This window comes from Plectropomus leopardus, chromosome 23 (genome assembly GCF_026936395.1).
Source record: "Plectropomus leopardus strain MGB_pleo_1.0 chromosome 23, ASM2693639v1, whole genome shotgun sequence".
Classification (NCBI taxonomy): Eukaryota; Metazoa; Chordata; class Actinopteri; order Perciformes; family Serranidae; genus Plectropomus; species Plectropomus leopardus.
In genome coordinates, this window is record NC_142198.1 from 6,924,033 (window position 1) to 6,948,354 (window position 24,322).

Consider the following 24,322-nt stretch of genomic DNA (forward strand, 5'->3'; position numbering starts at 1 on the left):
AACTAGTGTCTGAAAAGCTTTAATTTCTGGATACATTCAAAAAACCTAAAATACTTATTTTAATTAAACTTATTTTGTCAACTGGTTCTAAGAAATTCTGTTTGGTTAGCTGAAAGCAAAAAATTCAAGGATCATCTTTTTACACGAAGAAAATATTGATTTAACTTAAACAAAAAAGAGTTTGTTGACTTCAAATTCGAAGTAGAAGAAGACAAGTCTAGGTAATTATTGATTATTGTAATGATTCAACATGTCTTCTTAAATTCAGTCAACTTAAAATTCTAAGGCAACACAGAAACTATCTTTTCTAAGTTAAACAAGTATTATCTATTTACAGTGAACTTGTATTACAGTAACACAATGATTATAAGTGGAGACAACTAAAAAAATAATTTATGATCAACAAGAGATAATTTAGTTTACCCAAATTAAGTCAGTTATGTCATATGGACTTGAGGAATATATTTAAAGGTAACATATTTTAAATATGTCTGTTTAAAATTTATCTTACTTGTTGTGTTAAAATAATACATTTCCAGTTCAAACAATTTAAACATTAGGTTTTTATTAACCCTTTGAAACCTGAGCAAATTGGATTAATTTCTTTGAAAAAAAAAAAAGAAAACCCAGGGGAAACTTGAGTAGAAGAAAATGACCACAACCTTAGTGGACACAAAAAGAGTGGAGGGGTATACAAAAAAAGAGAAAAATGTCAGAAAAACTGTATTACTTAATTAAATTATAATTACTATAATTCAATATTTAAAGTTATGCATGTATACAAATTTTGTAAAAAAAATTAAAAAAAAAGCATATCTCATATTTCAGCATATTGGGGGTAATTTTGTAGATTTTCTTTTTTTTTTGTTAATTATTAGGCGTTTTTCGTTTTTTTTTAGTAATTAAATGCTAATTTGTCTGGTGAAGTTACTGAATGCCTTCTCTCCATATTTGTGAAAGAAATCAATCAGCCAGGTTTCAAAGAGTTAAGGGGTACAGAAAAAGATATAACTTGTGTGGGAGCATTCATGTGAGCTATCTTCTCCATATTTGCCATATTGTGCTCTGCAAATTCACATTACACTCTTGGTTTATCTATTGATGTCTTAATATTTCTTTCCTCTCGAGCCTTGATGACATCTCAGTTGGAAAATTGTGGATTTCTGTCACTTTACACAACTTCTCCTACCTTCCTAATCCTCTAAGTCAATATTTTAATGGGAAGCTTTTATCTGTCCCAGGTCGCAAATCCCTGTCTAACTGTAAACAAAGTCCAAGTGCCTTTCTGCTTTGCAAGTGAGCAGCTGTAAGCTACGACTGACATTCATCAGCTTTGCTTTAGCCTGGCTTGGGGGAACATGTGTCCTTACATAACCTCTGTTCTGTCACTGTTGCTCTCGATATGTGTCAGATTCCCCTCAGCAGCATTCATTTGCTCAATTACACCCCGAGCACCCCGTCTCACGAACACAGTGTAGCCATTTTCTGAAACTGTGCCCCATGTTGCCTCGGGCTGATTCCTCACCATTTGGTGCATTGGTGCGTCCCACTCACCCAGTTTAAAAAGTGACCCTCCATTTACTCCCATTTTAGGTCTTTGTCAACATCTACATCATATTAGATTACTGACAGCAGAGGCCCTTTCAGAGTTTAAGCCTGGTCACACTGAAAGTGGCACACCAAAATTAGGGCTAATTGTTGAACCACTGGTGTTGGAAACCCATTAGTCTGACTAGATCATCTGAAATCAGTTTAAAAAAAAAAAAAAAAGCTTTTTTGAAATGCAGATGTGACTAGGCCTTTATGGACCACAGAAATGTAAAAGTCACCTGAAGAAATAAAATATTAGAAATAAATAATAAATAAATAGAAATAAATATTTGCAGTGTACATTTCTGCAAACTACAGACATGGAACATTTGTTTTTGATATATGTAGCATTTCAGTATTTCAGATTATTTGTGTATGAGATAACTTTGTCATTGGGAGGTGGAGGAGATGGGTGGATGGTGTGAAACCTAGATGTGACAGTTGCAGACTGCTCTTTTGAGACCAGTTAACCACAAACTGTGACACATCGCAGCCTTTCCAGACACTATTTTTGCACCAAAACCAGTGTTTTTTTAGCAAGACGTTGGAGCATTCCAGCATTGGTTGTGTTGCCATCACGGTATATTTTAGTGAGACATTGGGGCATGTCCCCCAAACCAGTAATTTTAGTAAGATACATTTTTAGCTGCAATGTAAAACCAAATCTAAGTGTTTCTTTGTGTGATATCGGGGCATTTGCATTCACCAGAACTTTGTGTTTTATAGCAAGACATCCAGGCACCTTCAGCCATGGTTGTGACCCTGTATCTGGGTATGTTGAGCGAGATATCAGCAGAATATTCAGCCCTCTTTGTGGCACATCATGTGTTTTCTATTGAGACAGCAGCTTTTACAGCCACGATTATCCTCAGATTATCATCTTATGAAATCAGGTGTTTTATAGCAAGACATTAGGGAATATCTAGCAGCTACCATGGCACTGAAACCATGTGTTTCTTAGTGAGACATCAGGGCATTTGCAGCAGTGGTTGTAATCAGTTGTGTTTTAGCAAGACATCAGCGTCATATTCAAGGCTGGTTGTGGTGACAAAACTGGATATTTTAAGCCAGGAAAGGATCTTTTCTTAACCAAGTGGTTTTTATGCCTGAACATAAGCACACGTTGACCACAGCATTATTGAAACGTACATACGTTACATTTCTGTGGGTTGCAGAAAATGTCCAATTATTTATTTTGGTGATTGGGTTGTGTAATGAAGTACCCTTGAAGCTCAAGATGATGGCTTGTAAGCCTTTAAATCACTTTAAAGGTCCTGGAAGTTAAAGGCAGTTTTCTCTAAAAAAGAAAAACAACTACTTTCCCATTTTTGTATTTACTAAAACCTGTTCAGTATTCATCAGACATATCATGAATGGTGCACTGTAAAACTCAGCGTTTCATGGTGGTCCACTATAAAAGAAGTATAATACCTTTTTGCTAAAAATTAAAGGTAGAGTAGGTTTTTGATCACGTAGACAAGACCTTTAAAAGACCCATTTCAACCCAATTTAATTACCACTGTAAGAAACTCTTAAAAGTTTTAAAACTCTCCATGTGTCTCCACCATACTGTGGTATGACCTACAGTACTCTGATCCAAGGTCAAAACCACTTAGAAGACGGTAAAATATTTATTATATATGGAACGTGTTTAATGGCGTCACTTTCAGCCAACTACTATACCCCCCCCCCCTCCACCTTCTCACGTTTCACTGAGCTGCGGCGGCGTCCTCTAGCCGACAGAAGAAGCTCTTTTCCCTGGGGCAGGACCGAGCTGTCCTCTGCCTCTCCTGGACGCTCCCACTGGAGGCTGAGTGGGGAGGGTGAGTGGCTCAGGAGCTGTCCTGAAGCGAGGAAAGAGAGGCAGAGAAGGGGGGGATTTAGAGCTGGTGATTTATAGGGGAGACAGAGGAAGAGGGAGAAGCAGGTAATCAGAGCACGACGGCAGGGCAGTCCGTGTGTGTGTTTTAAGAAAAATAAGAGAGAATGCGGAGCGCTCTTCAAAGCTGGATACACTCATCCTCTTTGGGTGAGAGGGAAACGTCCAGAGTGCTTTGCCAGACTAAGTGATGGGGCTGCGTATAGCTTGTGAATGTGTTTGTGTGTGGCTGTGAGGCTGCGCTGTCAGCCTGTGATTAATCTACCACTGTCTGTCTAATTACCACCCATGCCCCTCCGTGTTCCTCCGCTCTGCCATAGACGCACTGACCCACACCGGAAACTCACTGCTCCCAATGCAAATTAAAGCCCTGTAAATATTTGCTTTTAACTCTTGCCGACACATTGTTTCCAATTTTGCGCTCCAGTGGTCCGCAACCCCAACAACCCCCCCCCCTCTCTCCCTCACACACACTTCACACTCATACCACCGCTACCCGACGCCAATGTGCATGTGTGTACATCTCTTGGTTGTCAACAAGTTTACTGACAGCCCCGACGCTCTCCTCCTCCTCTGTCTCGCCGTCCCTCTGTCTCTGCATCCTCCCATTGTGTCTGTATTGTAGCTGGCAGTCTATCAGCCCATTCTCCTCCACTGTCAGCCCAGTCTAGTCTCTATAATGCCTGAATAGAGTCTGGGGAAGGAGGGGGGGAGGGAAGACAATGTACAATGTATAAAGATAGAAAGGCTGAATGGAAACAATACATTTTCGATGTTATTTTTTTATATACGGCAAAAAAGTTTTATGCTTTTGTGAGGGCAAAAAGTTTGTCCTTCACAAAATGATGATGTTTTCATGCCTTTAATAGCTTTTAGATGTTCTGAAATGTAAAATATTGGTGCATATTATAGACTAATCCATTGTCAAGCTGTCATTACTGTGATGGAATCTCAAATGTTAAAGGCACAATTCCCCCTCATTCGAAAATATATATTATTCTTCTTACCCGTTGTGCTATTTATTTTGATTTTTTTGAGAGATGCTGAGTGTTGGAGATATCAGCTGTAATGTGTCTGCCTTTTCTCTGATTATGGTGCCCAAAGTGCCAAAAAAATACATTTGAAAAACTAAACAGCCATGTCTCTTTTCAGAAATCATGACCCCAGTTACTCAAGATAATCCACAAGCAGTTTCATGTAGGATCTATTTTCTTTCTACCGAACTACATCCGCAGATCGTATCATGGTGCAGAAGGAAGAGTGCATCTATTCATTTACGAGAGTCCCACGGCAGCGTGAGTAAACATGACTCTTCAGCTGAATTGTAACATTAGCTAGCTAAGTGGCGCTAGGTGAGCAAGCAATCGATGCACACTTATGCATAGTGATACAGTTGGTGGGCGTAGTTTGGCGTAGAGAAAATAGGTCCTACTTGAATCTGCTCACAACAAGGTCTGTGGATTATCTGTTGTAACTGCATCATGATTTGTGGAAAGAGACATTGCTGTTGCATTATTTTGGAGAGAAAGCAGACATCTCCACAGCTGTTATTTCCATCACTTGGCAACTGACACCAAAGCAATCAAGATTCATAAATAAAACTACAGGTAAGAATAAAAATATGTATTTTTGATTTGGGGGTGAATTTTCCCTTCAATCCATGCAATGACACCCTAAAATAGAGTCATCAAAGTGCATTTACAGTGGGGTTGCATGCAATATAGATGTCTGAAAGACAAAACTTTGCCCAACTGTAAAGGGGTACTCCACAAATTAAACACATAGGTGCCTGTTTAAAAGTTTCATGAAGGAGTATTTCTGTGTATGTGAAAAAAGTTTCATAAAGCTGAAAGTTTGAAATTGAAAACTTCTGAGTGTGTGGAGTTAGAAAGAAGTGAGCTCAACAGACCTCTGTAGCCCGCTGCTCAACTCGGCTGGAAGCTAGCTGCTCAAGGCTGCATTAGCTGCTCTATATCTCTGGTTCTGCTGCATTGATTTTCATACTTTTTGAAAAAAACTTTCCATTGGGAGTATGGCAGTGTTATAGGAGTTTGATGAAGAGTGGGCTACTCTTTTAATAGATGCCTATCTTCTCGCCCAAACTCTTTTGTTACAATGTTGGCTGCATCAGCAATTAATTTCACTTAAAGTTGGATACAGTGGAAAGAAAAATTCACAAGTTTATCTCAATTAAAAAATTACATGCCATCTAAAGCCCCTGCACTCCCTGGCCTCACCTCATTCATACTATTTCCAATGTTCTAGCAGCTTCACTTAATTATGTTCTTTGATTTATTACAATAAAAAAGAGCCTAGTTATTCAACAGCAACTCTACAGTATCAACATAGAGACAGGGGGAAAAGAAATCACTTATACCCATTTTCCACTTGGTGTGTGCATGCATGTTTTTTTAAACCCATTAAAATATGATAGACTTCTTTCCCATTGCAAGTAGAGCAGAGCTGTGTACACTGCTCTGCAGGAGATGAGTATGTGTGTGTGTGGGGGTTGTTTTAGTGTGTCTGCTTTAGATGTCACAAACAGGCTGGAGAACAGGTAAACAGTACAAAGCAGCATGGACAGAGGTCTGTGAAAACGTTATGGTGCTTACATCTCTCTTACATTACCTGCTTATACAGTCTTCGAACTAACTTGGATTGATGTTTTTGGGCTGCTTAGGGGTAGACGGACAGTAATTAGTGGCGGTGCAATATTGCATCTCATTGTTTAAGGAGCTGAAATTTGCGCCTGGTTCACCTGGTTTTTGTGTTTCCATCAATGCAGATTGGAGTGGGAGGTGATTAGTACCTGTGACCACTGCAGATTCATTTGATACGTGTGAATTCCGATTGTACATGTTCCTGTTGCATTTAAAACCTAGATGTTAGTGGGAGTAAGCTTTTTTGTGCAGTGGGATTAACACTTTATGTATAATATATCTGAGCTGCCCTAGACTTTGGACGGATCATGATTCATAATATTGTAATGCTACGGCTGAAAACAGACAATGTGGTGTTTAACATTAAGGCTTTTTCATGGCGCTAAAGTCAGACCACTGCCATGACCTAATAATTTGTTTTTACACCCTTATTTGCTGTCGTATTTTTTTTCTGAAGAGCTAAGTTGATTGGTCTGCTCTTTAAATCTGTCCATCTTCTAAATATACATCCCCCCTTCGGCTATATGTGTTGAACTCTGGGCTGACTCTGATTCTTTCTTTCCTAGACCAACTGAGAGAGATGGAAGGATGAAAAATAATAAAAAAAATAAGGCATTGACAGGAGCCTGAGTGAGCACTGACCTGGCCGCAGGCTCTTTCTATTCGGAGCCCACACAGAGGCCGTCAGCAGGATGGAGAACATGCAAACACACACACACTTATGTCCGCCCCATCTACTGGCATTAATGTGGCTTCTGCAGAGATGAAACGGCCCTCTTTCTGTTCAGCCACTCAGCATCCACTCTACCACACTTTCAAAATGACTTTATGATCAACGCATCAAACTGCTTTCACAATGATAAAAGCACACACACCAACATCGTGGATATACAGCTCCAAACAACATTACATTTTAGCTAAATGTAGCTATGCACATATATGTGTACACGCTGTCACAGTGACATTCAAATTTCCAATTTTCATGTCTCAGCTGTGTTGAATTAATTAGCAAATGTGAAAGCTCAAATACCGTCAGACCTTGAAAGCCTTGAGATGATAATTAGCACAATGTATTTGTGCGTGTGTTTGTGCTTGGCTGCACACTGACACGGTAAATGTACTGTGTGTTCTCGCATTCATGCTTTCAACTGCGTAGCATCATGATTTGTCTTCATTCGCATGCCCCTCCGTCTTTCTTCCTCCTGACCCTCAGGATCATTTTAGGGCAGGAGCTCCTGACCTCATCGGTCCAGCACCCTTCAGGCACTGAATTCCAGCTATTAGCCTGCACCAGCAGCCTGTCCAAGTCAGGTTATTATCTATCATTAAGTTGAACCCAGTGCACTGACAGACTGACTGGCAACACAGAATGGAGGGAGAGGTGGCAAGCAATTACAGTGAAGGTCTTAGTGGGTGGTTGCGCGGCCGTATTGGAGTAGAATTGGGTGGAATTGGTTTTGGTGGGATTTAGATTGTGCTCAGTAAGCTATGTGGCAGAATGGTGATGGATCCGATTCTGAAACTGTGATTCCCGGGCTGATTTGTCCACTGGAGGAAAGCTGGGGAAACTTTTTAGCAAAAGAGTCACATTGAACTCATGAAACCGAATGAACAGATACGTGTATCATGAGAAAAACATACAACACAGAGGAGTACAGTTTGTTTTAACCTTGCCAACCAAAATGTGTCCATAGCTCAGGGTACTGTCAAGTAAGAGTTGTTATTGAATGTGTGATATTGGCCTTCACTGGTCCTCCTGGTTCCCAGTAATTGAAACAAGAACAAGGCCATGAATCCAAACATTTTTCAGTGTAACTCAGTGCAGGTTCTGTTCTGTTGCAATGGGTCTCGAAGCAAAGTTTTCCCATATCTTATACCTTAGAGGATTAACAACTCTGATCAAGTGAACATTTTTTCGACTATGGCTGCTCAAAAATTTATGGAGTGTTCTGTTTGGGGCCAGTGTATTTTGGGTTAGGTCTAATTTTCGCTTGGGTATACAGTAATGCAGACTGTTTCTGACTCCTCTTTGGCCCCTTTTGGATCTTCTCTTTTTTTTTTTTTTTTTTTAAAAAAAAGTATTTTGCAGGTTGGGGTCAGGTAGATTTTTCATTGGTGTTTTATGGACATTTTTTTTCAAATATGCTTGGATGTCTTGATGTCTGATTAGATTCATACTTGTCTTTCCTTGTTATCAGATGGTTTTTCATTTAAATCAAAAATCTTGCTATTATTAGACTTTTAATTTTGGCATTGATCTTGTATCGTTTCTGGTTTTAGGCAGCAGCTAACATTTGAGAAATGTGCCTTCTTTTGTCAAATGAAAAAGGTTTTGTTCAGTTTTATATCTGTACTTGAACTCATTAATGCTGTACTTTGTTGTAAATTCGACCAGAAGAGCGTAATATACTACAAGCAGGAGTAGTAGTAGAAGGATATAAAAAGGCTCAAGCATCAAACCATGTTCCACAAATCACCGTTTTCTTTTTGATGTATACACAAGTCAATTACACCACCTCATCTAATCTGAATCCACACCCAGGCTTTAGAACCATAAAGGAACAATGCTTATTTCCTTCCAAATGAGGTCCAATTTCAATCACACTCACTGATCACACTGCAGTCACCACGAGCCAAGACGTGACCTTCACATGGGAGATTAACAGCAGGTTAATTGGAGGAAGCCTCTGTCACGGCGCATAAAAGTGGTGCACAACGCTCCTCACAGCAATTAAAGATAACAAAGTGGGCTTGCTGTTGAAAACATGAAATCATAAGCACTTTATGTAATTCTTGTCTTAATATGAGTGGCGAAGCAGCTCTCCCCCTCGTGGCATCAACTTCAAAGTGTGGTGTCAGTTTTGAAGTCGAGATCGGCATAATAAAGGACAAGAAATAATTTGTGGAATATGATCTGTGGTGAGACCTGCTGTAATTAATGAGGGAGAAAACTGTTCACACGTACACAAGAGAAAGACTCAATGGTAGGAACACCTGCAGAGTGTAATGCAATCCAATCATCCATTATCTAATTATGTGGAAAATTATAAAACTTATAATAGTCCATTTTTAGCTAAGACTGCCACAGAGATGTTTCAAGTCATACTTTGTGGTTTTGTATTGGATTTTATTCTTTGAAAAATAGTTTTAATCAATGTATTAAAAAAGTATTTTTCTAAGTTTCAACAAACACAGAGCCGCAATACATGTCCTCACAGTGCTTCTTAATCAGTGCTACTTCTTCCATATTCAGGTTTCACTTGTTTACTCTGTCTTGTATTTTCAACAAGAGGTGATATCCCTCTTAATAGGTTTAGTGACCCGTTTGTTGTGACACTACCCCACTGCGGATTCACTTCTTCCAAACTGTGTCAAATAAATCTAACCTTGCATAATTATCTAGCAGCAAAGAGAGCCTCTGTTAAAGGCATACTTAATTTAGTACTACATCAAGTGGTATATTTCATGTGCCTTTACTGAAAGGTTCTGTGTGTGACATTCAGAGCATTAATAAAGCAGCAAACCACTCATCCCTACGTAAAGGTGAAGTCATGCTACTTGTGTGTGTGTGTGTGTTTGTGTGTGTGTGTGTGTGTGTGTGTGTGTTGTAATCTGAGCTTCTCTGTGGTTTGTCATGGTAAGCCATGCATGTTTGTGCATTTATGTAACCAACTGGTTAGCTCATTGGCACCGCATTGCACTACAATCATACAGCCATTGTAGCTGATAACAGGACATTGTTGTGGCAGAAGTTTAGCTCCCACCCTCTGGTTCCCCTCTGGGTAACATTGTTAGCTGCACATTTAGTGTTATTTATGGAGTAAACAATGTTAGTTGCTCACTAGTGGCTCAGCCATTGCCATGTTGAGAACATGTGCAGAGAACTTACACCTCAGAATTTCAATTTTAGCCTCTTTAAAAGAACAGTTTGAAAATTTGGGGAATGTTTGTAACCTCAACAAGAGTTCCATTTGAAGATTGATACCACTCTCATTTTTGTATATTGGGATGCTTAATTAGCAATTTGCTAACCATGTTGCTATATCAGCTGTCAATGTTGTGTTTTTGGATTGTTTGTACTGCCTCCTTATGACCAAAAAAAGTAAATAATACAGGTTTAAATGTGAAGCTAAAACCAGGAGACATTTAGCTTAGCTTAGTTTTGCATAAACAGTGGCAATTGGGAGTAAGCTAGCTTGGGTTCATCCAAATGTTAACAAAATCCACCTACCAGCACCCCTAAAGTTTTTTGGGCAGTTGTGCTGGACTGCTTTTGGCCAAGCACCTGGCGTTGATTGGACAGTAGCATCGACCTTCTCATCTAAGTCTTTGCAAAAAAGTAAATAACTCTTTCACAAATTGTCAAACTATTTCTTTTAGTATATCTAAAGCAATACAGAATTAGCATTCAGTTTGCAGCTGAATAGTCAGGTCCTTGTTTGTCATCTCTACACCAAGTTACTGTACAATGTGGCAAAGTGAAACTCTTGAAGCGGGCTCCCAAACTTTTTCTCCACAATTATTTCAAAACATACCTTTAATGAACACTTTTTTGTGATTTGCTACTCTGTGAGCAGAAATGTAACTTGACTTGTTTACCAGCTCCTGAATTTTACGATGCCTTGTAAACATGCATTGTCTTGCTGAGCTTGCAGACTCCAGACATTAAGCCACCTTATTTTCTTTTTAGTGTAGTTGCTGTGAAAACAGTGTCTGATGTTGTACTCTTTAACAGACTCCTGACAGATCAGTCATCCTGCTTTCTTCTTCACCTTACTGAGAAGTATTTAGCTGTCCATTCGGTGTTACATTCTCTGCGTTAACTGTCGACTTTCTTCTTTCTCACAGATCTCTTTTTGCAGCAGCAGTAGAGGGGATATCGACTGTACTGAGCAGTGGTGACATTGTTATAGCCTAGCTGTGGGCCTAATAATAAGAAAATTACCAAACTGTCTATTGAAATTTGTTAACAGGTGGGAGATATTTAAAGTCAACAAAGTAAGCGCCAAAATTCTAAAGCAGATTTGTGGGTCAGACTGGTTGCAGATTTGACTCCTTTGATGATGCCGAAAACCTCACTGCCTTCAGCTAGTACATGGAAAACATTTTTACCATTGTTTTGCATCTTTTTCTCCTTGTCCTCAAAGACCCAGAGTCTCATGTAGCAATCCAGCCTGTAGTAAACAGGTTGGTCAAGAAATGAAAATAGAATCTTTTGTATTGCATTGTCCTCTAGAGGTTTTCAGTGGGACACATTTTGATGAGAAATACCGAGTGTACAGGGTGCAGAGAAAGATGAGGTTTATACTGATGGTCTGCCTCTGAACGACCTGTGCGGTCGCCCTCCTTCTCTCCGTCTCTCGTGGGGTTGGGGAAAAACATTCTCCAGATGACATAAATCATGGATGAGTGTGCATGAGTGTGTATGTGTGTGATAGTGCTGCGCCGATGCACTGAGATACAGTGTTTCAGGAGAACCTGTTCCTTTAAATCTGTGTCTGTAAGTGTGATAGTGTGTGCTACCTGCATTCCAAATACTGCACACACTCTAGTGGATATCTGCTTTATAGCTCGGTGTCCATGCTCCCACCTTCGTCTCTCCCTCTCTGCTTCACCAATCACTTAAGCTCTCCCACTGCTCACAGTGAAGCTGGACCAATTAGGCCTTCTAATTGAGCCAATTAGCAATTAAACACTCAGATGCACCTCGAAATTCTGCAGGTCCCTCCAGGCACTCTCACGCCTGCCAGGGCCTTGGATTTTCACCAAGGTTTTTGGCTTGTGTGGGCCTCTGCTACCCTCAGTTGCTTGAGGGGCAAGTTGAGGGCAAAACCAGTAGGAGGATTCCTTTGGATGTGCATCGTGTCCCAAAAATTAGAGTGTATGTGTGTTATTTTCCCAACGATGCTTTGTATCAATTTGTGTCCCCTGTCTAAATTCCAAGGTTTTTGAGGCTCCATGAGGGCATCACAGGCGAAGCTTTTCACGATTTCTTCTTTTATACCTAGCAGCACTTTGTGAATGGTGGTGTGAGTACTGTCAGAGGTCAAGAGTCAAGGTCACTGTGACCTTGTCTGTCTCATTTTTGTTACCGAGATATCTCAAGAACACCTCGAGGGAATTCTTTAAAATGTGTAACAAACTGGACTCAACAATGAACTCATTAGAATTAGCGAACTTTTAGACCCAGTGCAATGAATAGTTAAGTATTACTTTAACTGCGCCCGATGTTCGACTGCTCCATCTGTACCCAGAGTGTGCTCTATGCACCGAGAGTGTGGTGCAGTAAATAACCAAATATATTTCAACAGTGCTCCTAATGAAGAGTCCAGCTCCAAAAATAGAGAATTCATGTGTGGCTGGCCGCCACAAATAGATAGATGTGAAGGAAACCCTGATGCGGGTCTTTTAGATGTCCGCTTCTCTGAGAAACTCCACGGCCAGTGAAGCAGTCCCTCACTTTGGCTTTACTGAAGCACTTTGAAGGGTCTCTGCTGACCTGAGAAAAGCTTTTCATTAACACCGGTACCTGTTCACCCTCCATCTACATTCTCATCTCCCTTTTGCATGCTCCCTTCATCTCTGCCTTTCTATCTTCCAGTCTCTTTTATGTATTTTGGAGGATGAAAGTTTAATGGTAAATGTTAGTGCACGCGTGTGTGGGTGGAGGGGGTCGTCCCTGCGCGCAGTGCAAATCAGGCCGGCCTCTCCATGGTTTAATTAGAGCACACATCGCGCTGCCCGCTCCTCTGCATGAGGGCACACTCCCAGACACACACAGGAGTGCGTGGGTAGAACAACAAAGTCCACACTGAGAGGAACAAAAGCAGGCACCAATATATTTAGGCTGAACGCACTGTACGAAAAGAAGACAATGAGCGATTACAGATCGTTCGCAATTAGCGCACTCTGTTTTTCTCACTTTTTTCAAGCTGGAGTAGAACCCCCCTCCTCAAAGAGCTTGTTGTACATAAGAAACTTTATTATTACATGACTGAGCGTCCTTATTTGTATGTCTTACATCAGTGTGAGTGAGAGTGCTCGCCTGCTCATCAGCCTATATACTCTAATTATCTGCCGTCTTGCCTCAGGACACTTAACTCCCATACTTTCAGATTCAAATGGCTTTATTGGTAGCGAGAGAGGGGGGTAAAAAAAAGACAACAAAAACACAGAGGCGCTTCAGTGGGTGCAGGCGATGCAATAATACGGTTAATGATGACTTTAAATGGGACAATTATGGCACGGTGATAAAGCAACAGAGAGCGTGAAAGAGAGAAAGAGGTAATGGTGAATTTTAAAAAATCAGATAAGATGGAAATAGAGTGTGTGTAAAGAGATTTCTCTGTTTTTCCTGCACAGTCTTCTTTACTGCTGTTTGCCCCTCTACCATTACGTAACACCACCCAACAATGTTATGACGGTATAATCTCCTCCATGCCACGTGCATTTTCTGACTGTTACATGAGGATTTGCACATTTCCGCAGTAGATTACATGAATGAGCGTACAGTGTGTGGGCACTCATTCATGTGTGGGTCAATTAAGGCTTACTGTGCGCATGTGCGTGTTTCTGCATGTAGCTCTGAAAGTGTCCCGGGCGCTGTAAGCTGCTTACAGGCGCACATTATTGACCTTTGACCTTACTGGGCAGTGAAAGGCTCACCCTAATCTCGCCTCTATGCCGTCTACTGTACTCTTATCTCCAGAACCAGCACTGAAGCCCTTAAGAAATGAATAACCATAAATATTTAGGCATCAGTGGCAGTGTTGTAGGAGTAAGAGTCGATGTAGTGGCGTGACTACATCGGCTGTGCTCCATTAGCTCACTGCAGAGATGTGTTAGGCTGACAGGTTAAACGCAGTTCACCAGGAGGGATTTGGTGTCCTCATACAGGTCAGATCAGGACAGGCTGAACAAGTCTAATTTAGGGTTTTCATGCATAATAGATGGGGATGGTTATGTAGAAATATGCACTCAACATAGAGAACACATGAGGCTTCTGAGGGTTAGATTTTGTCGAGGAAGTAGACAGTGATCACATTTTTATGACGCTATGCCGGTGATAGCTAAGGCTGGAGACATTATGTTTTTGGGTTGTCCGTCAGTACATCCATCCTTCCATCCGTCTGTCCATCTGTTCCATTATCATGAACGTAATATCTCAAAATCACCTAAAGGCAATTTCTTTAACTTAGGCGCAAATGTCCATTTAGTCTCAACACTGAGTTGATTAGATTTTGGTGGTCTGAGGTCCAAAGTCGAAGGTCACTGTGACCTCACAAAACATGTTTTGACCATAGGCTAATTATGATAAAATTTTACACAAATGTCCGATAGGATAAAATGATGAAGTGATGACACCTTATATCTGAAACTGAACTGGTGACCCTATTCTTCAGAGGCCACCTTGAAACTGTAGTGATCATATAGCTCTTCTGTGCCGCTGAGGGGACATGGATATGAACTCTGAGTACAACTTGACAAAGCGGAGGCATACAACTGCTGGGGAACTGTGTTTTTCAGCCTGGGATGTAATGATGTAAAGCAAAACACATTGATCACCACATGAAATGTTCCCAAAATGAGTCTTTTTTGACATGATCTGAACAATACTGACTGTTGAGGGTCGTTTCATTTCCAGTGCTTTCATTTCTGGAAAGATTTTGGCAACAGTTGAAGGGGAAATGTTGCGCTGACAACATTTAATGGAATATATTTTTGCTTCAGATAAACTATAATCTCTCTTATCTTTATCTCTCCCTCACCCCCCCTTGCCTCCTCCTCCTCCTCTTCTCTGTCTCATTCTGCAGAATTCAGCGGCTCTTAAAAAACATCAATCAAATGATCTGGATAATTGAAGACCAATAGGGATGGAACGCAACAGAACCATGGCTGGGGAAGTGTTTTGGATCTTTGTTGCTAAGAATCAACACTGACCTGGCACCTACGCCGAGGTCCGCTGTCCTTCTCCAGCACCCCGAGGACCATTCTTTCCCCCCAGCAACTGCTTTGCCCTCTTCTCACCTTCACTTGGTGCTCCTGGTTTTGATCAAACCTCGGAAAAAACTCTGCCTGCTTTTGTTTTTAATCCCCCTCCTATGATTTACCTTCCAGACTGTTGGTTATAATCCACATTCTCTCTGAAAAAGACAGAAGTACACCAAAACAGACTAGAAGCAGGTGGCTGAACAGTATGAATGCAGCCATGTACCCCCTTTCGCTTCCACTAAGTAAACAAAGTCGGCGGGGTTTGTTATCCAGGACACGCCCCCTTAGTCTCATGACAGACTGGTGCCTAATGGGTGTGCTCAGCCTCATCCTGCTCTTCAGCCTGGCCTCGAGCCAGAAGATAGACCCTTCCAAACACCCCATAGTCACCACCAACTACGGCAAGATCAGAGGCATCAAGAAGGACTTGAACAATGAGATCCTAGGCCCTGTGGAGCAGTACCTAGGTGTCCCCTATGCCACGGCACCCATCGGCGACCGCCGCTTCCAGCCACCTGAAGCCCCAGGATCCTGGCAGGAGATCCGCAACGCCACCCAGTTCGCCCCTGTGTGTCCTCAGAATGTCCATGGCGTGCTCCCAGAGATTATGCTGCCAGTGTGGTTCACAGACAATCTGGACGTGGCGGCAGGTTACATCCAGAACCAGAGCGAGGACTGCCTCTACCTCAATATCTACGTTCCCACAGAGGATGGTGAGTGTTAAAGTATTAAATAAAGGGTTGTGGGAGGCTGGAGATGAAGGATTTAGTGGGTAACTGTGGGAACAATGAATAGATAATTGACTGTTTGCTAAGCCCCATCCCTTTAGTAACTCTTACTATGCCTGTCAAGCTGTCTGCATGCAGTTTACAATGATAGCAGGGACGGATTCTCTACTGAAAATTCTTAGTCATTTCTGCAACAATGGGCTTTGATTTCAGACAAAAGTAGAAAAGGTTCTCTTTTCTTTTCTAACCGTCTGTTTTTTCAGCTGAAATGACACTTGCAGATTTTCTGTTCATGAGTTTGTTGGAAACTGCCAGTTCTTTTTAATGTTTCCAGCTGACTCATTTAAAAGCAAAAATCCTGTAAAGCATTTATAAATATTCAGCTGATTGTTCAGGCTGTTTGTATATACCATTTGTTTATATACCCAAGAAAAGTAATGCACCGGAGTTTGTATATAACCCACATAATTTTGAAGGCTGCGATCATGTGACAAATGCACTCATGGCAGCCAAGATGGATAAAGAGTTAAGTGCGAAAATCTTCATAAGGAGCCAGGTTGGGGTGGTGGATGGGTCAAACAAACACAGGACTTTGCCCACAGAAACTGAACTTTTAATTATTTTAAGGTATGATGCTACCATCTTTCTTGCTTTTCTAAAGTTAACCCATGTAACTTTACTCTTATTAACTGAACATACCTATCTTTATGTTAAGTACCTCACATGACAATGCTGACTATTTTAAACACAACTATTTGACTTTATGTTAAGTACGTAACTTAACATTTATAGTTCTCAGGTGATGACACCCAACCAGGACTGCTTTTCCCTAAACCTAACCCACATAAACTTAACAGTCCAAAACTGTGTGATTTTATGTTAAGTACATAACCTGACAATGCCCAAACATGATTGTTTTTCCTAAACCTAACACACGTAACTACATTGCTGAACCTAACCCAAGTAGTTTTACTTTAAGTTCAGAACTTCATATTGAGTACGTAACTTGACAACGCCCAACAGTGATTCTTTTACTAAACCTAGCCTACCCTATGGGGATGCTAATTTGTTGGGCACTAATTTGTTTGAAGTCAAATGAACCATTGTATCAGGAAACACTTAATGATTACATACTATTGCACATCTTGACAAGGCACAAACTCAACATCCTCCCCATTTGATGATCCACATAAAAACCACCATCCACCATCTTTACATAGAGTGAGACTCTTAGTGCAACTACATGTACATTGCTTCATTATGCAGAAAAATCCAAGCCTTGACAGGCCTGCTGTGCCTAGTTTGGTTGCTGCGCTATGATTGGACAATGCCTTTTCAAGGGAGGGGTTTAGCAAACGGTCAGTTACAGCCACTCAAAAGGTAAGGGAGCCAAGAGGAGTTAAAACAATGTGGAGAAAAAAGGTCTAGAAATTGTTGTGAATTGTTTTCCAGGTTCATGCACTACTTTAAAACGCCATAAATGTTGGAAATGCATATGATGGGTTGTGGGGGGGTGTATATAAAAAAGAAACAATATGCGAAAAAATATTCCGTGGAGGGTCAAAGAATTTTTCAATTACCCTTCCCTGGTTTCACAGTACATCCCATTCAAGGTGTTATAAAGCAGGAGAACAAAGGCCACGACTGAAGCAGTTTCCAGACTCTTTATGAGAAAAGGATTAGGTGACATTTGACTTTTCATACTTTTTTTTACTGTCAAGAACCCTCTTCTCCTTGCTCAGATCTTTCTGCGGACGTTTTTGTCTGCCCGGGCACTATTAGGTGCACGAGCAATAAAAGAGAAATATTTCCATTTTGTTGGCAGGTGTGATATGAAGAGTAGACTTCCATCAGCCCTCTCTCTCTCTCTCTCTCTCTTGCCTAGGGTTTTGTAAGACGAAGACGTGTTTCACATTTGTCTTGTCATTTATATATCTCTGTTATAAGCTGCACAAAGCCTGTACCTTTCACAAAGAGAAGGCTGTAAGAATCATGTTGGCGGGTTTCCCATGCAGAAAATCTTTCTTGGTTTGACCTCAAACTTGAGGTCTTCAGAGAGCAACTTTTAAAAAGAATCTGACTAACAAAATCTATGTCTTGCGGACAAAGCCTAGTTTTTTATAAGCACATGCACTGAAGTTGAAACATAAAAATTCAACTAGAAAAGCAGAACCCATCATCTACTTTGACAGTATCAATATCAGCCCGTGCGAGCTTGTGTGTCATTTATGTCTCTCTTGCTGTCTATATGTGCTCATCGGTGTGTACATCAGCATAGTGATGAGGCACTGATTTATACTTTCTTCACTCTAACACATCCCGGTCTCCCTGTCAGCACTTCCATCACTTGACTAGACTTTTTTTTTTTTCTCACTTTTTAGCCCCTCACAGCTCAACACCCTTTCTGGCTTCCCTACGCCTCTCCGCTCCCAACACTGCAGCCTCAGCCCCCGACACCCTGTCATTGCCACTTATAGCTCCTCGGGGCACATATAGAACACTATACATCAGGTCTTGAGTCATTTCACACTGCCGCACAGCTTGTTTTTTTTTCTGCTGTTTTGTGAGATGTACGACTCAGTGGAAAGTGTCATAATACAGAGAGATATACACACTCTCTCAGTCACTTGCTTACACACTGTCCCGGTGGTGTACAGTGCACTCTGTGGGAATGTCACACAGTGGTAAAATATTGACCTTCATTCATGTAATATCAGCATTACACCCAAAGTTGTCAGCATAATACTTCACTGTATCAGTAAGGCAGATGATTCATGAAGTAAATATACAATACTAATTTCAGAAAAAAATATGTCTTTAGAAGAGCTGTCAGTTTTATTTAATTTTGGTTTTGATAGCCCAACACCCATTAATCAGTAACTAAGTGATTAATTTTTAAGAAAGAAAATAAATAAAATGGAATGAAAAACAAGTGTCTTGTAGTCTGCCACTCCAATGTCTCAGTGAGCGCTAGCACAGCTGTCCATTTAGAGCTTGTGAAATTTAAATGTTCGTTTGCTAACAGACAGCCAACTTGCTGCATTTGAATGCAGAAACCACTGACTGTATGTACAGATGGACAACATGATAATTCCCCCAAAGTGTCATTTTTTAATCCCAATCGCCCCCTGGTGTATGGCTGCCGTATAGGTCCTAACACTGCATGTTGTTTAAAAATTACTAATAAATCTACCTTCTACCTTCTTTTTTGTAGATCAATGCCGAAGTTAGCGGTAACACTCATTTTTGTGTTTTAGGACCCATTCCTGCAACACTCAATAGTGCAAGTGCTACAACTAAACTTGAGAAGCAAAATCAACCTATTGACCGACATGTAACCAGACAAATATATTCTCAGTGGTCAGTCGATTAACAGCTAACTGCTGACATCCCTTAAACATATAGCGGCAACGTATGAACTTGTTTTATCCCTCATCATCATTGCTGTTAGATTTATGGTGGTCAAGTCAGGCATGACATTGCTAGCCTCAGCACTCCTCCGACAGCTCCAGGGGTTGTCTTTCTCCCTGCTCCTCGTTTCCTCTGCTTCTCCTCCCGCATCGATTTTAAGTCATTTTTTACACGTGCTGCAGGGGAGGGAGGGGAGGCGCGGAGGAAGCAGGAAAAGCAGAAGAGAGGAGAGAGAAGAGGAGAAAGCTTTTGGGCAACAGATCAAAAATCATCCACAGCTCGCTGTCCACAGGGACACGCAACACCACCACACAAAGTTGAATACACACACATACACACTCATCTACTTCCATCTTCTGATCCTGCTTCTATTCTTCTTACTTTTAAATAATGAATGCTGCATCTCACAGTCTCCTGAGGCCTTTTACTTGTATCCTTTTTATAGGGCACCCTTAAGACAGAATCCTTAAAAATCTCCTCTAATTTTAAGTGGATTAAGCCTGCAGAATTACTTCTTAATGCTGCCATCAGTGCAAATGGAGGAAAGTGGGACACTCTGACATGAATGTGTGTTTGTTCATAGATAAACAAATACGCTAACATTTGGTGGTTACTCATGGCTCCTTAATTAATACTTAGGTGCTTAGTAAGTTGCTAAGCTAGCCATGTGTTGTCATATTTTCATTAATTCCATGGCACTTGTGAATAAATATGTTTCTGAATTTGTCACACTAAAGGAGAAAAAAAGAGAACATAACTAATGTCTTACAGTAATAATACAAAATTACGCTTGTTATTATCTGATTAACAGAAACTTAATCTAATATGTAAATGAGGATTTAGTGCTTTTAGATTTTATTACTTCCAGTGCATGAATATTTTAGAGCCTGGAACGATATTTCTCCGTTCTTACCTCATCAATCTTAACTTTTAACATTGTTCTCAACACACTTAATGAATCATTATTCATACATTCTAATAAAAAAGGCAAATTATGGTCAGGCCTGCCATTAGGAATTATGGGCAACGGGACAAAATTTTTCCACATTGGGCCCCTCATCTACACCCACTGCAGCAGCAGCACCACCCATCCCTCGCAGTTTATCATACGCTCTTGGCCATCAGCCTTTTACGCACAATGACTCTTTAACAAACCATTTTCAAATCCAGTGTTATAGATCCAGCTAACCCACGCTTAGCTAATATGATGACAACGTACAAAAGGTCAAGTCAGTTACTTCAAAACACAGAAAGGAATTGTTGTGACTCTGACAGTGGAATCCATCCTTTTACCTTTAACAAAAAAGGAGAGATAGCACAATGTCCTGCAATAACTGATAGGAGACCAAATTGGTTTGATTTCCTTCAAAACCACTGGAGAAAGACAATGAGCAACAAAAGAAGAAATGACCTAAAAAATGGTAATAAATAAATAAAAAATAGTAAAAAGTAGAGGAAAATTACTTAAAAATCACTTTTAAAAACTAAAAATAATTATTGGAAAAAATTTTAAAAAGTTAGAAAAAGAAAAAAAAGAAAGTTAGAAAAAAAAGAAATGACTCATGAATATGAATATAGTGTATGTTTTTCCCTAGCTTTTTTTCTATTTTAAAAAAAAAACAAAAAAAAACTTTCTAAATCGACTATTTTATTGCAATTTGTGGAACATTTCTCATCAAGTTTCTGCCTTTTTTCCCCATGTCTTTGGAAGAAATCACAACAGTTTGCTCTAGGTTCAAAGGTTTATTTAGTTGTGAAAATGTCTGAAGGTAAGAAAGTGATGTCACTCCAGGTTTCAAAGGGTTAAATAATAAGATAAAATCACAAGTGAACAAATAGGTTTACATTTTCTCTCAATATATCACCATTTTCATATCCAGTGTTTTTTTTTTTATTTTTTATGTGTTAATTAATGCAATTCCAAGACTTTTCAAGGACCTTAATATGTTTCATTTTCTAGTCTTCCCAGTTCCTCACCATTGACACATTTAGCTTCGCCTGTTTATACCAGGTTCATACTGTTTTCACAATAACTGCGGGGGCTGGAATATCACATGACAGATTGAAATATATTTTAATTATATCAGTAAATTCATTTATCATGTAACTGTATATAACTTGCATTCTCAGTGATATGAGTCTGTGAGTAAATTGTTGATCTTGGTCCCATTTAAGGGTCGATCATCAGTCTTTGCATGGGCCCCTCCCGGGCCTTGACCAGGGATCATTTGTGCCCTTTGACCCTGAGGGTGAGCCAGATTATGGTACAAATACCAGTACATAATTCACGATACTCTCTGTGACCCCTTAGGGGAAACAAGACAACAATCTGGAATGATATATAGATTCAATGGTTAAGGATCAAATATCAACGTTGCAATGTGAAAACATCAATAAATATTGTTTTCTTTTGGGTATGCCCATATTTTGAATTTCTCATGGTGCACCTGTGTCACCATTTCTGTTCAAGTAGCCTCATTTCTAAATGTTCAAACAGTTCTAGCAGCATAGCACCAGGCATATAATGAGAGGCAACGAAGAAAAAGATGAGGATATTTACTAGTATTGTCTCATGTCAATTGCAGGACGATTCATGGCAGACTTTGTGATACCAGCAAATATTGTTTCGTCCTAAGATTTGATATAGTACTGTGTAGTGATGAAACTTGTGATTTACATCCTTACCTTTTATCCAACATGTTTTTCGACTATCACAGCAAGTAGTCCTTTGTTGTGCATGGGCCTAGCTTTCCTGTGCTGGTAACTCTATAAGAGTACATTTTTGGTCATTGGAATTGCACTATAATGCAAAGTGTTGACTATAAACCCAGCTTGTTTCTTTGTTGTCCTCCAGGTAGAATATCAGGTGTTAGGACCCAGGGGAACTGGTTTTGCCCTCAGGCGAGCTGCTCCCTCACCAAATGTAGGGAGGGAGGGGCTCCTCTGGTTCCCCTGGAGATGACATCCCATAAATCATAGCAAGAGGTTTTCATCTGGCTCCTGCAGAGTCACGGTGGATCGATAGACGAGGGGAAGGGAGGGAAAAGACCGGCCGCTGCTGCAGCTGCTGCTGCTGCAGGCTCGCAGACAAACGCATGCTTCCCTCAGCAGTCAGCAGACATTAACACAGAGCAAGACTTCATGGTAAATAAGTCGGAGGAGCTGGACTCAGCAGCCCTCGCATGTGAGCTCACTGTAACTGTTTGCCAACATTCGGGAACTCAACAGAGGGCATAGAAGCGATGGAGAAACAGTCGCTTTGATGTTAGCAGGGACAGCTTTTGGGTTTGTGAAGAAAGCTTATCTCGCAACACCTGCTGAAGCGTCTACACCAGCTGCGATGCCTCCGCACCAGCTGTGTAGTGTCTTTAGTGGCTGTGTGGAGTCCACTTTTGCTTCAGCTCTTTGCATTTATAACTGTGACCTTTTCCTACTTGCTCAACAAAGCTCAATTTAAAACCCCCTCGGCCAGGCAGTGTACTACTTTTTCATAACTTTTCCAACCACATATTACACAGTTCACCCTATTCTTTCATTGATTATTCTTGAAAAAAGTGATATTTTCTTGCCATGGTTATTTTCAAACATGGGCAAGCAAACCAGAGATTCACCATTTCCTCAGGAAATTTTGCATTGGTCTGTTCCTGGCTTTCTTTTTGTTAATTAACTTCACACCGATTTGTGTAAAAATTCTGAGACAAAATTTCAGATGACATCTATCCATAGATCACAAGAAACAACAATCACAAGCTATTAGCAGGGCCGCACTTAGCACATACTGCGGACTAAGCAAGCCCCCCCCAACCCAGGCAACAAAAATGCTTATATTTTGTACGTTTTGCTTCTGTTTATTGAATTGTGCCTAAGAACAAGAGCTAATGAGAAATCACTACAAATTAACAACTAGCTATTCAACAAAATTAATAAAAATAAAAGAGAATATGGTATTTACAATTAAAAAAAAAAGTGCTGCTCCCTGAATGGCTTTTGCCTTTTCATTTTCACAAACTGAAATGCTCTCTAGTGTTCCCTATTAAACTATATTGTAAATGTGGCAGTAGCTGAAGGCAGAGCTTTTTTTGGGTTCTTTTTTCTAATCAGCTGTTTGTGGAATTTTAGTGGATTTGCACCAGTTGCAATATCCACCAGTGTGGATCAGTTCATCCACTTGGAGCTGATTTGATCAGATCTTTGGATGATAAGAGCAGCTGCTGCAGAGTCGGGTCGGGTACCGAAACTCGGTGCCAACATGGCACCGGTTCTTATACGACCGGTCCGATACCTACTAGACCAAATCATAACGTAGATTTCAGTGCCTCATTTTTGTGCCACATTATGTGAGCAGCAAGTGATAGTGCAAGTTAGTGCAAGATAGTGTTTTTAAAATGTGACGGGCCACCACAAATAAATGTATGTGTGGGAAACCCTGCTCTCCTCACGTACTCCCCTCCACCGTTTCCCTTGTGTTTTATTTTCTAATATGAAATTTTTTGGAGGGGGCAATTTTGGCACCCCCATCTAGTGTAAGCAGCATTTTTTGATCAATAATTCCTTAATTAAGAATTAAATTCTTGATTAAAATGGACAAACATTGATCTAGAACTAACTGAGAGGGACTCCAACACACTTAGAAGAACTGTATTGGTGGCAGGCTGAGGTTTAACCCTGATAAACTGTTACAAAGTGCCTTTTAAGCTGCTAGTTCTATTCAATTAGTCCTGTTGGAGGAGGATATACATCAGTTTTGCCAGACAATCCTCCGGGATTTGAACCGCTAACCTCAGCGTTGTCAGCTCTGTGCCTCCTTGGCTTGAGCTGCAGGGTGCGAGCCGGGGGCCTTATAAATTATTCCATCCGATACTTCATCTATCTCCATGCATCAAACTCAAACTCCCACATCTCCCCATTCTGCAATATTTCAATTTTCTGAGGAGATTCATCAAGAAGGGTTCGATACTAACACAATAATGCGCGCAGCGGCCGAGGGCTGCGCTGCGACATCGGCATCGCCAAAGGGCTAGAGATGAATAAATAAATAAAAGGGATAAAACAAACAGATAAAT

At 40.5% G+C, this 24,322-nt stretch overlaps 1 protein-coding gene across 2 annotated transcripts in view; it reads left to right on the plus strand.

Moving 5' to 3' along the window:
• The window catches only part of nlgn2a (neuroligin 2a), a 223,409-nt gene that overhangs the window by 65,997 nt on the left and 133,090 nt on the right, over positions 1 to 24,322 (plus strand). For both annotated transcript variants that reach the window (XM_088073302.1, XM_042512113.2), the window contains one exon: positions 14,943 to 15,833. In XM_088073302.1, the coding sequence (XP_087929428.1) occupies positions 15,326 to 15,833 (508 nt within the window). In that variant the 5' untranslated portion in view covers positions 14,943 to 15,325. The remainder of the gene's footprint in view (positions 1 to 14,942; positions 15,834 to 24,322) is intronic.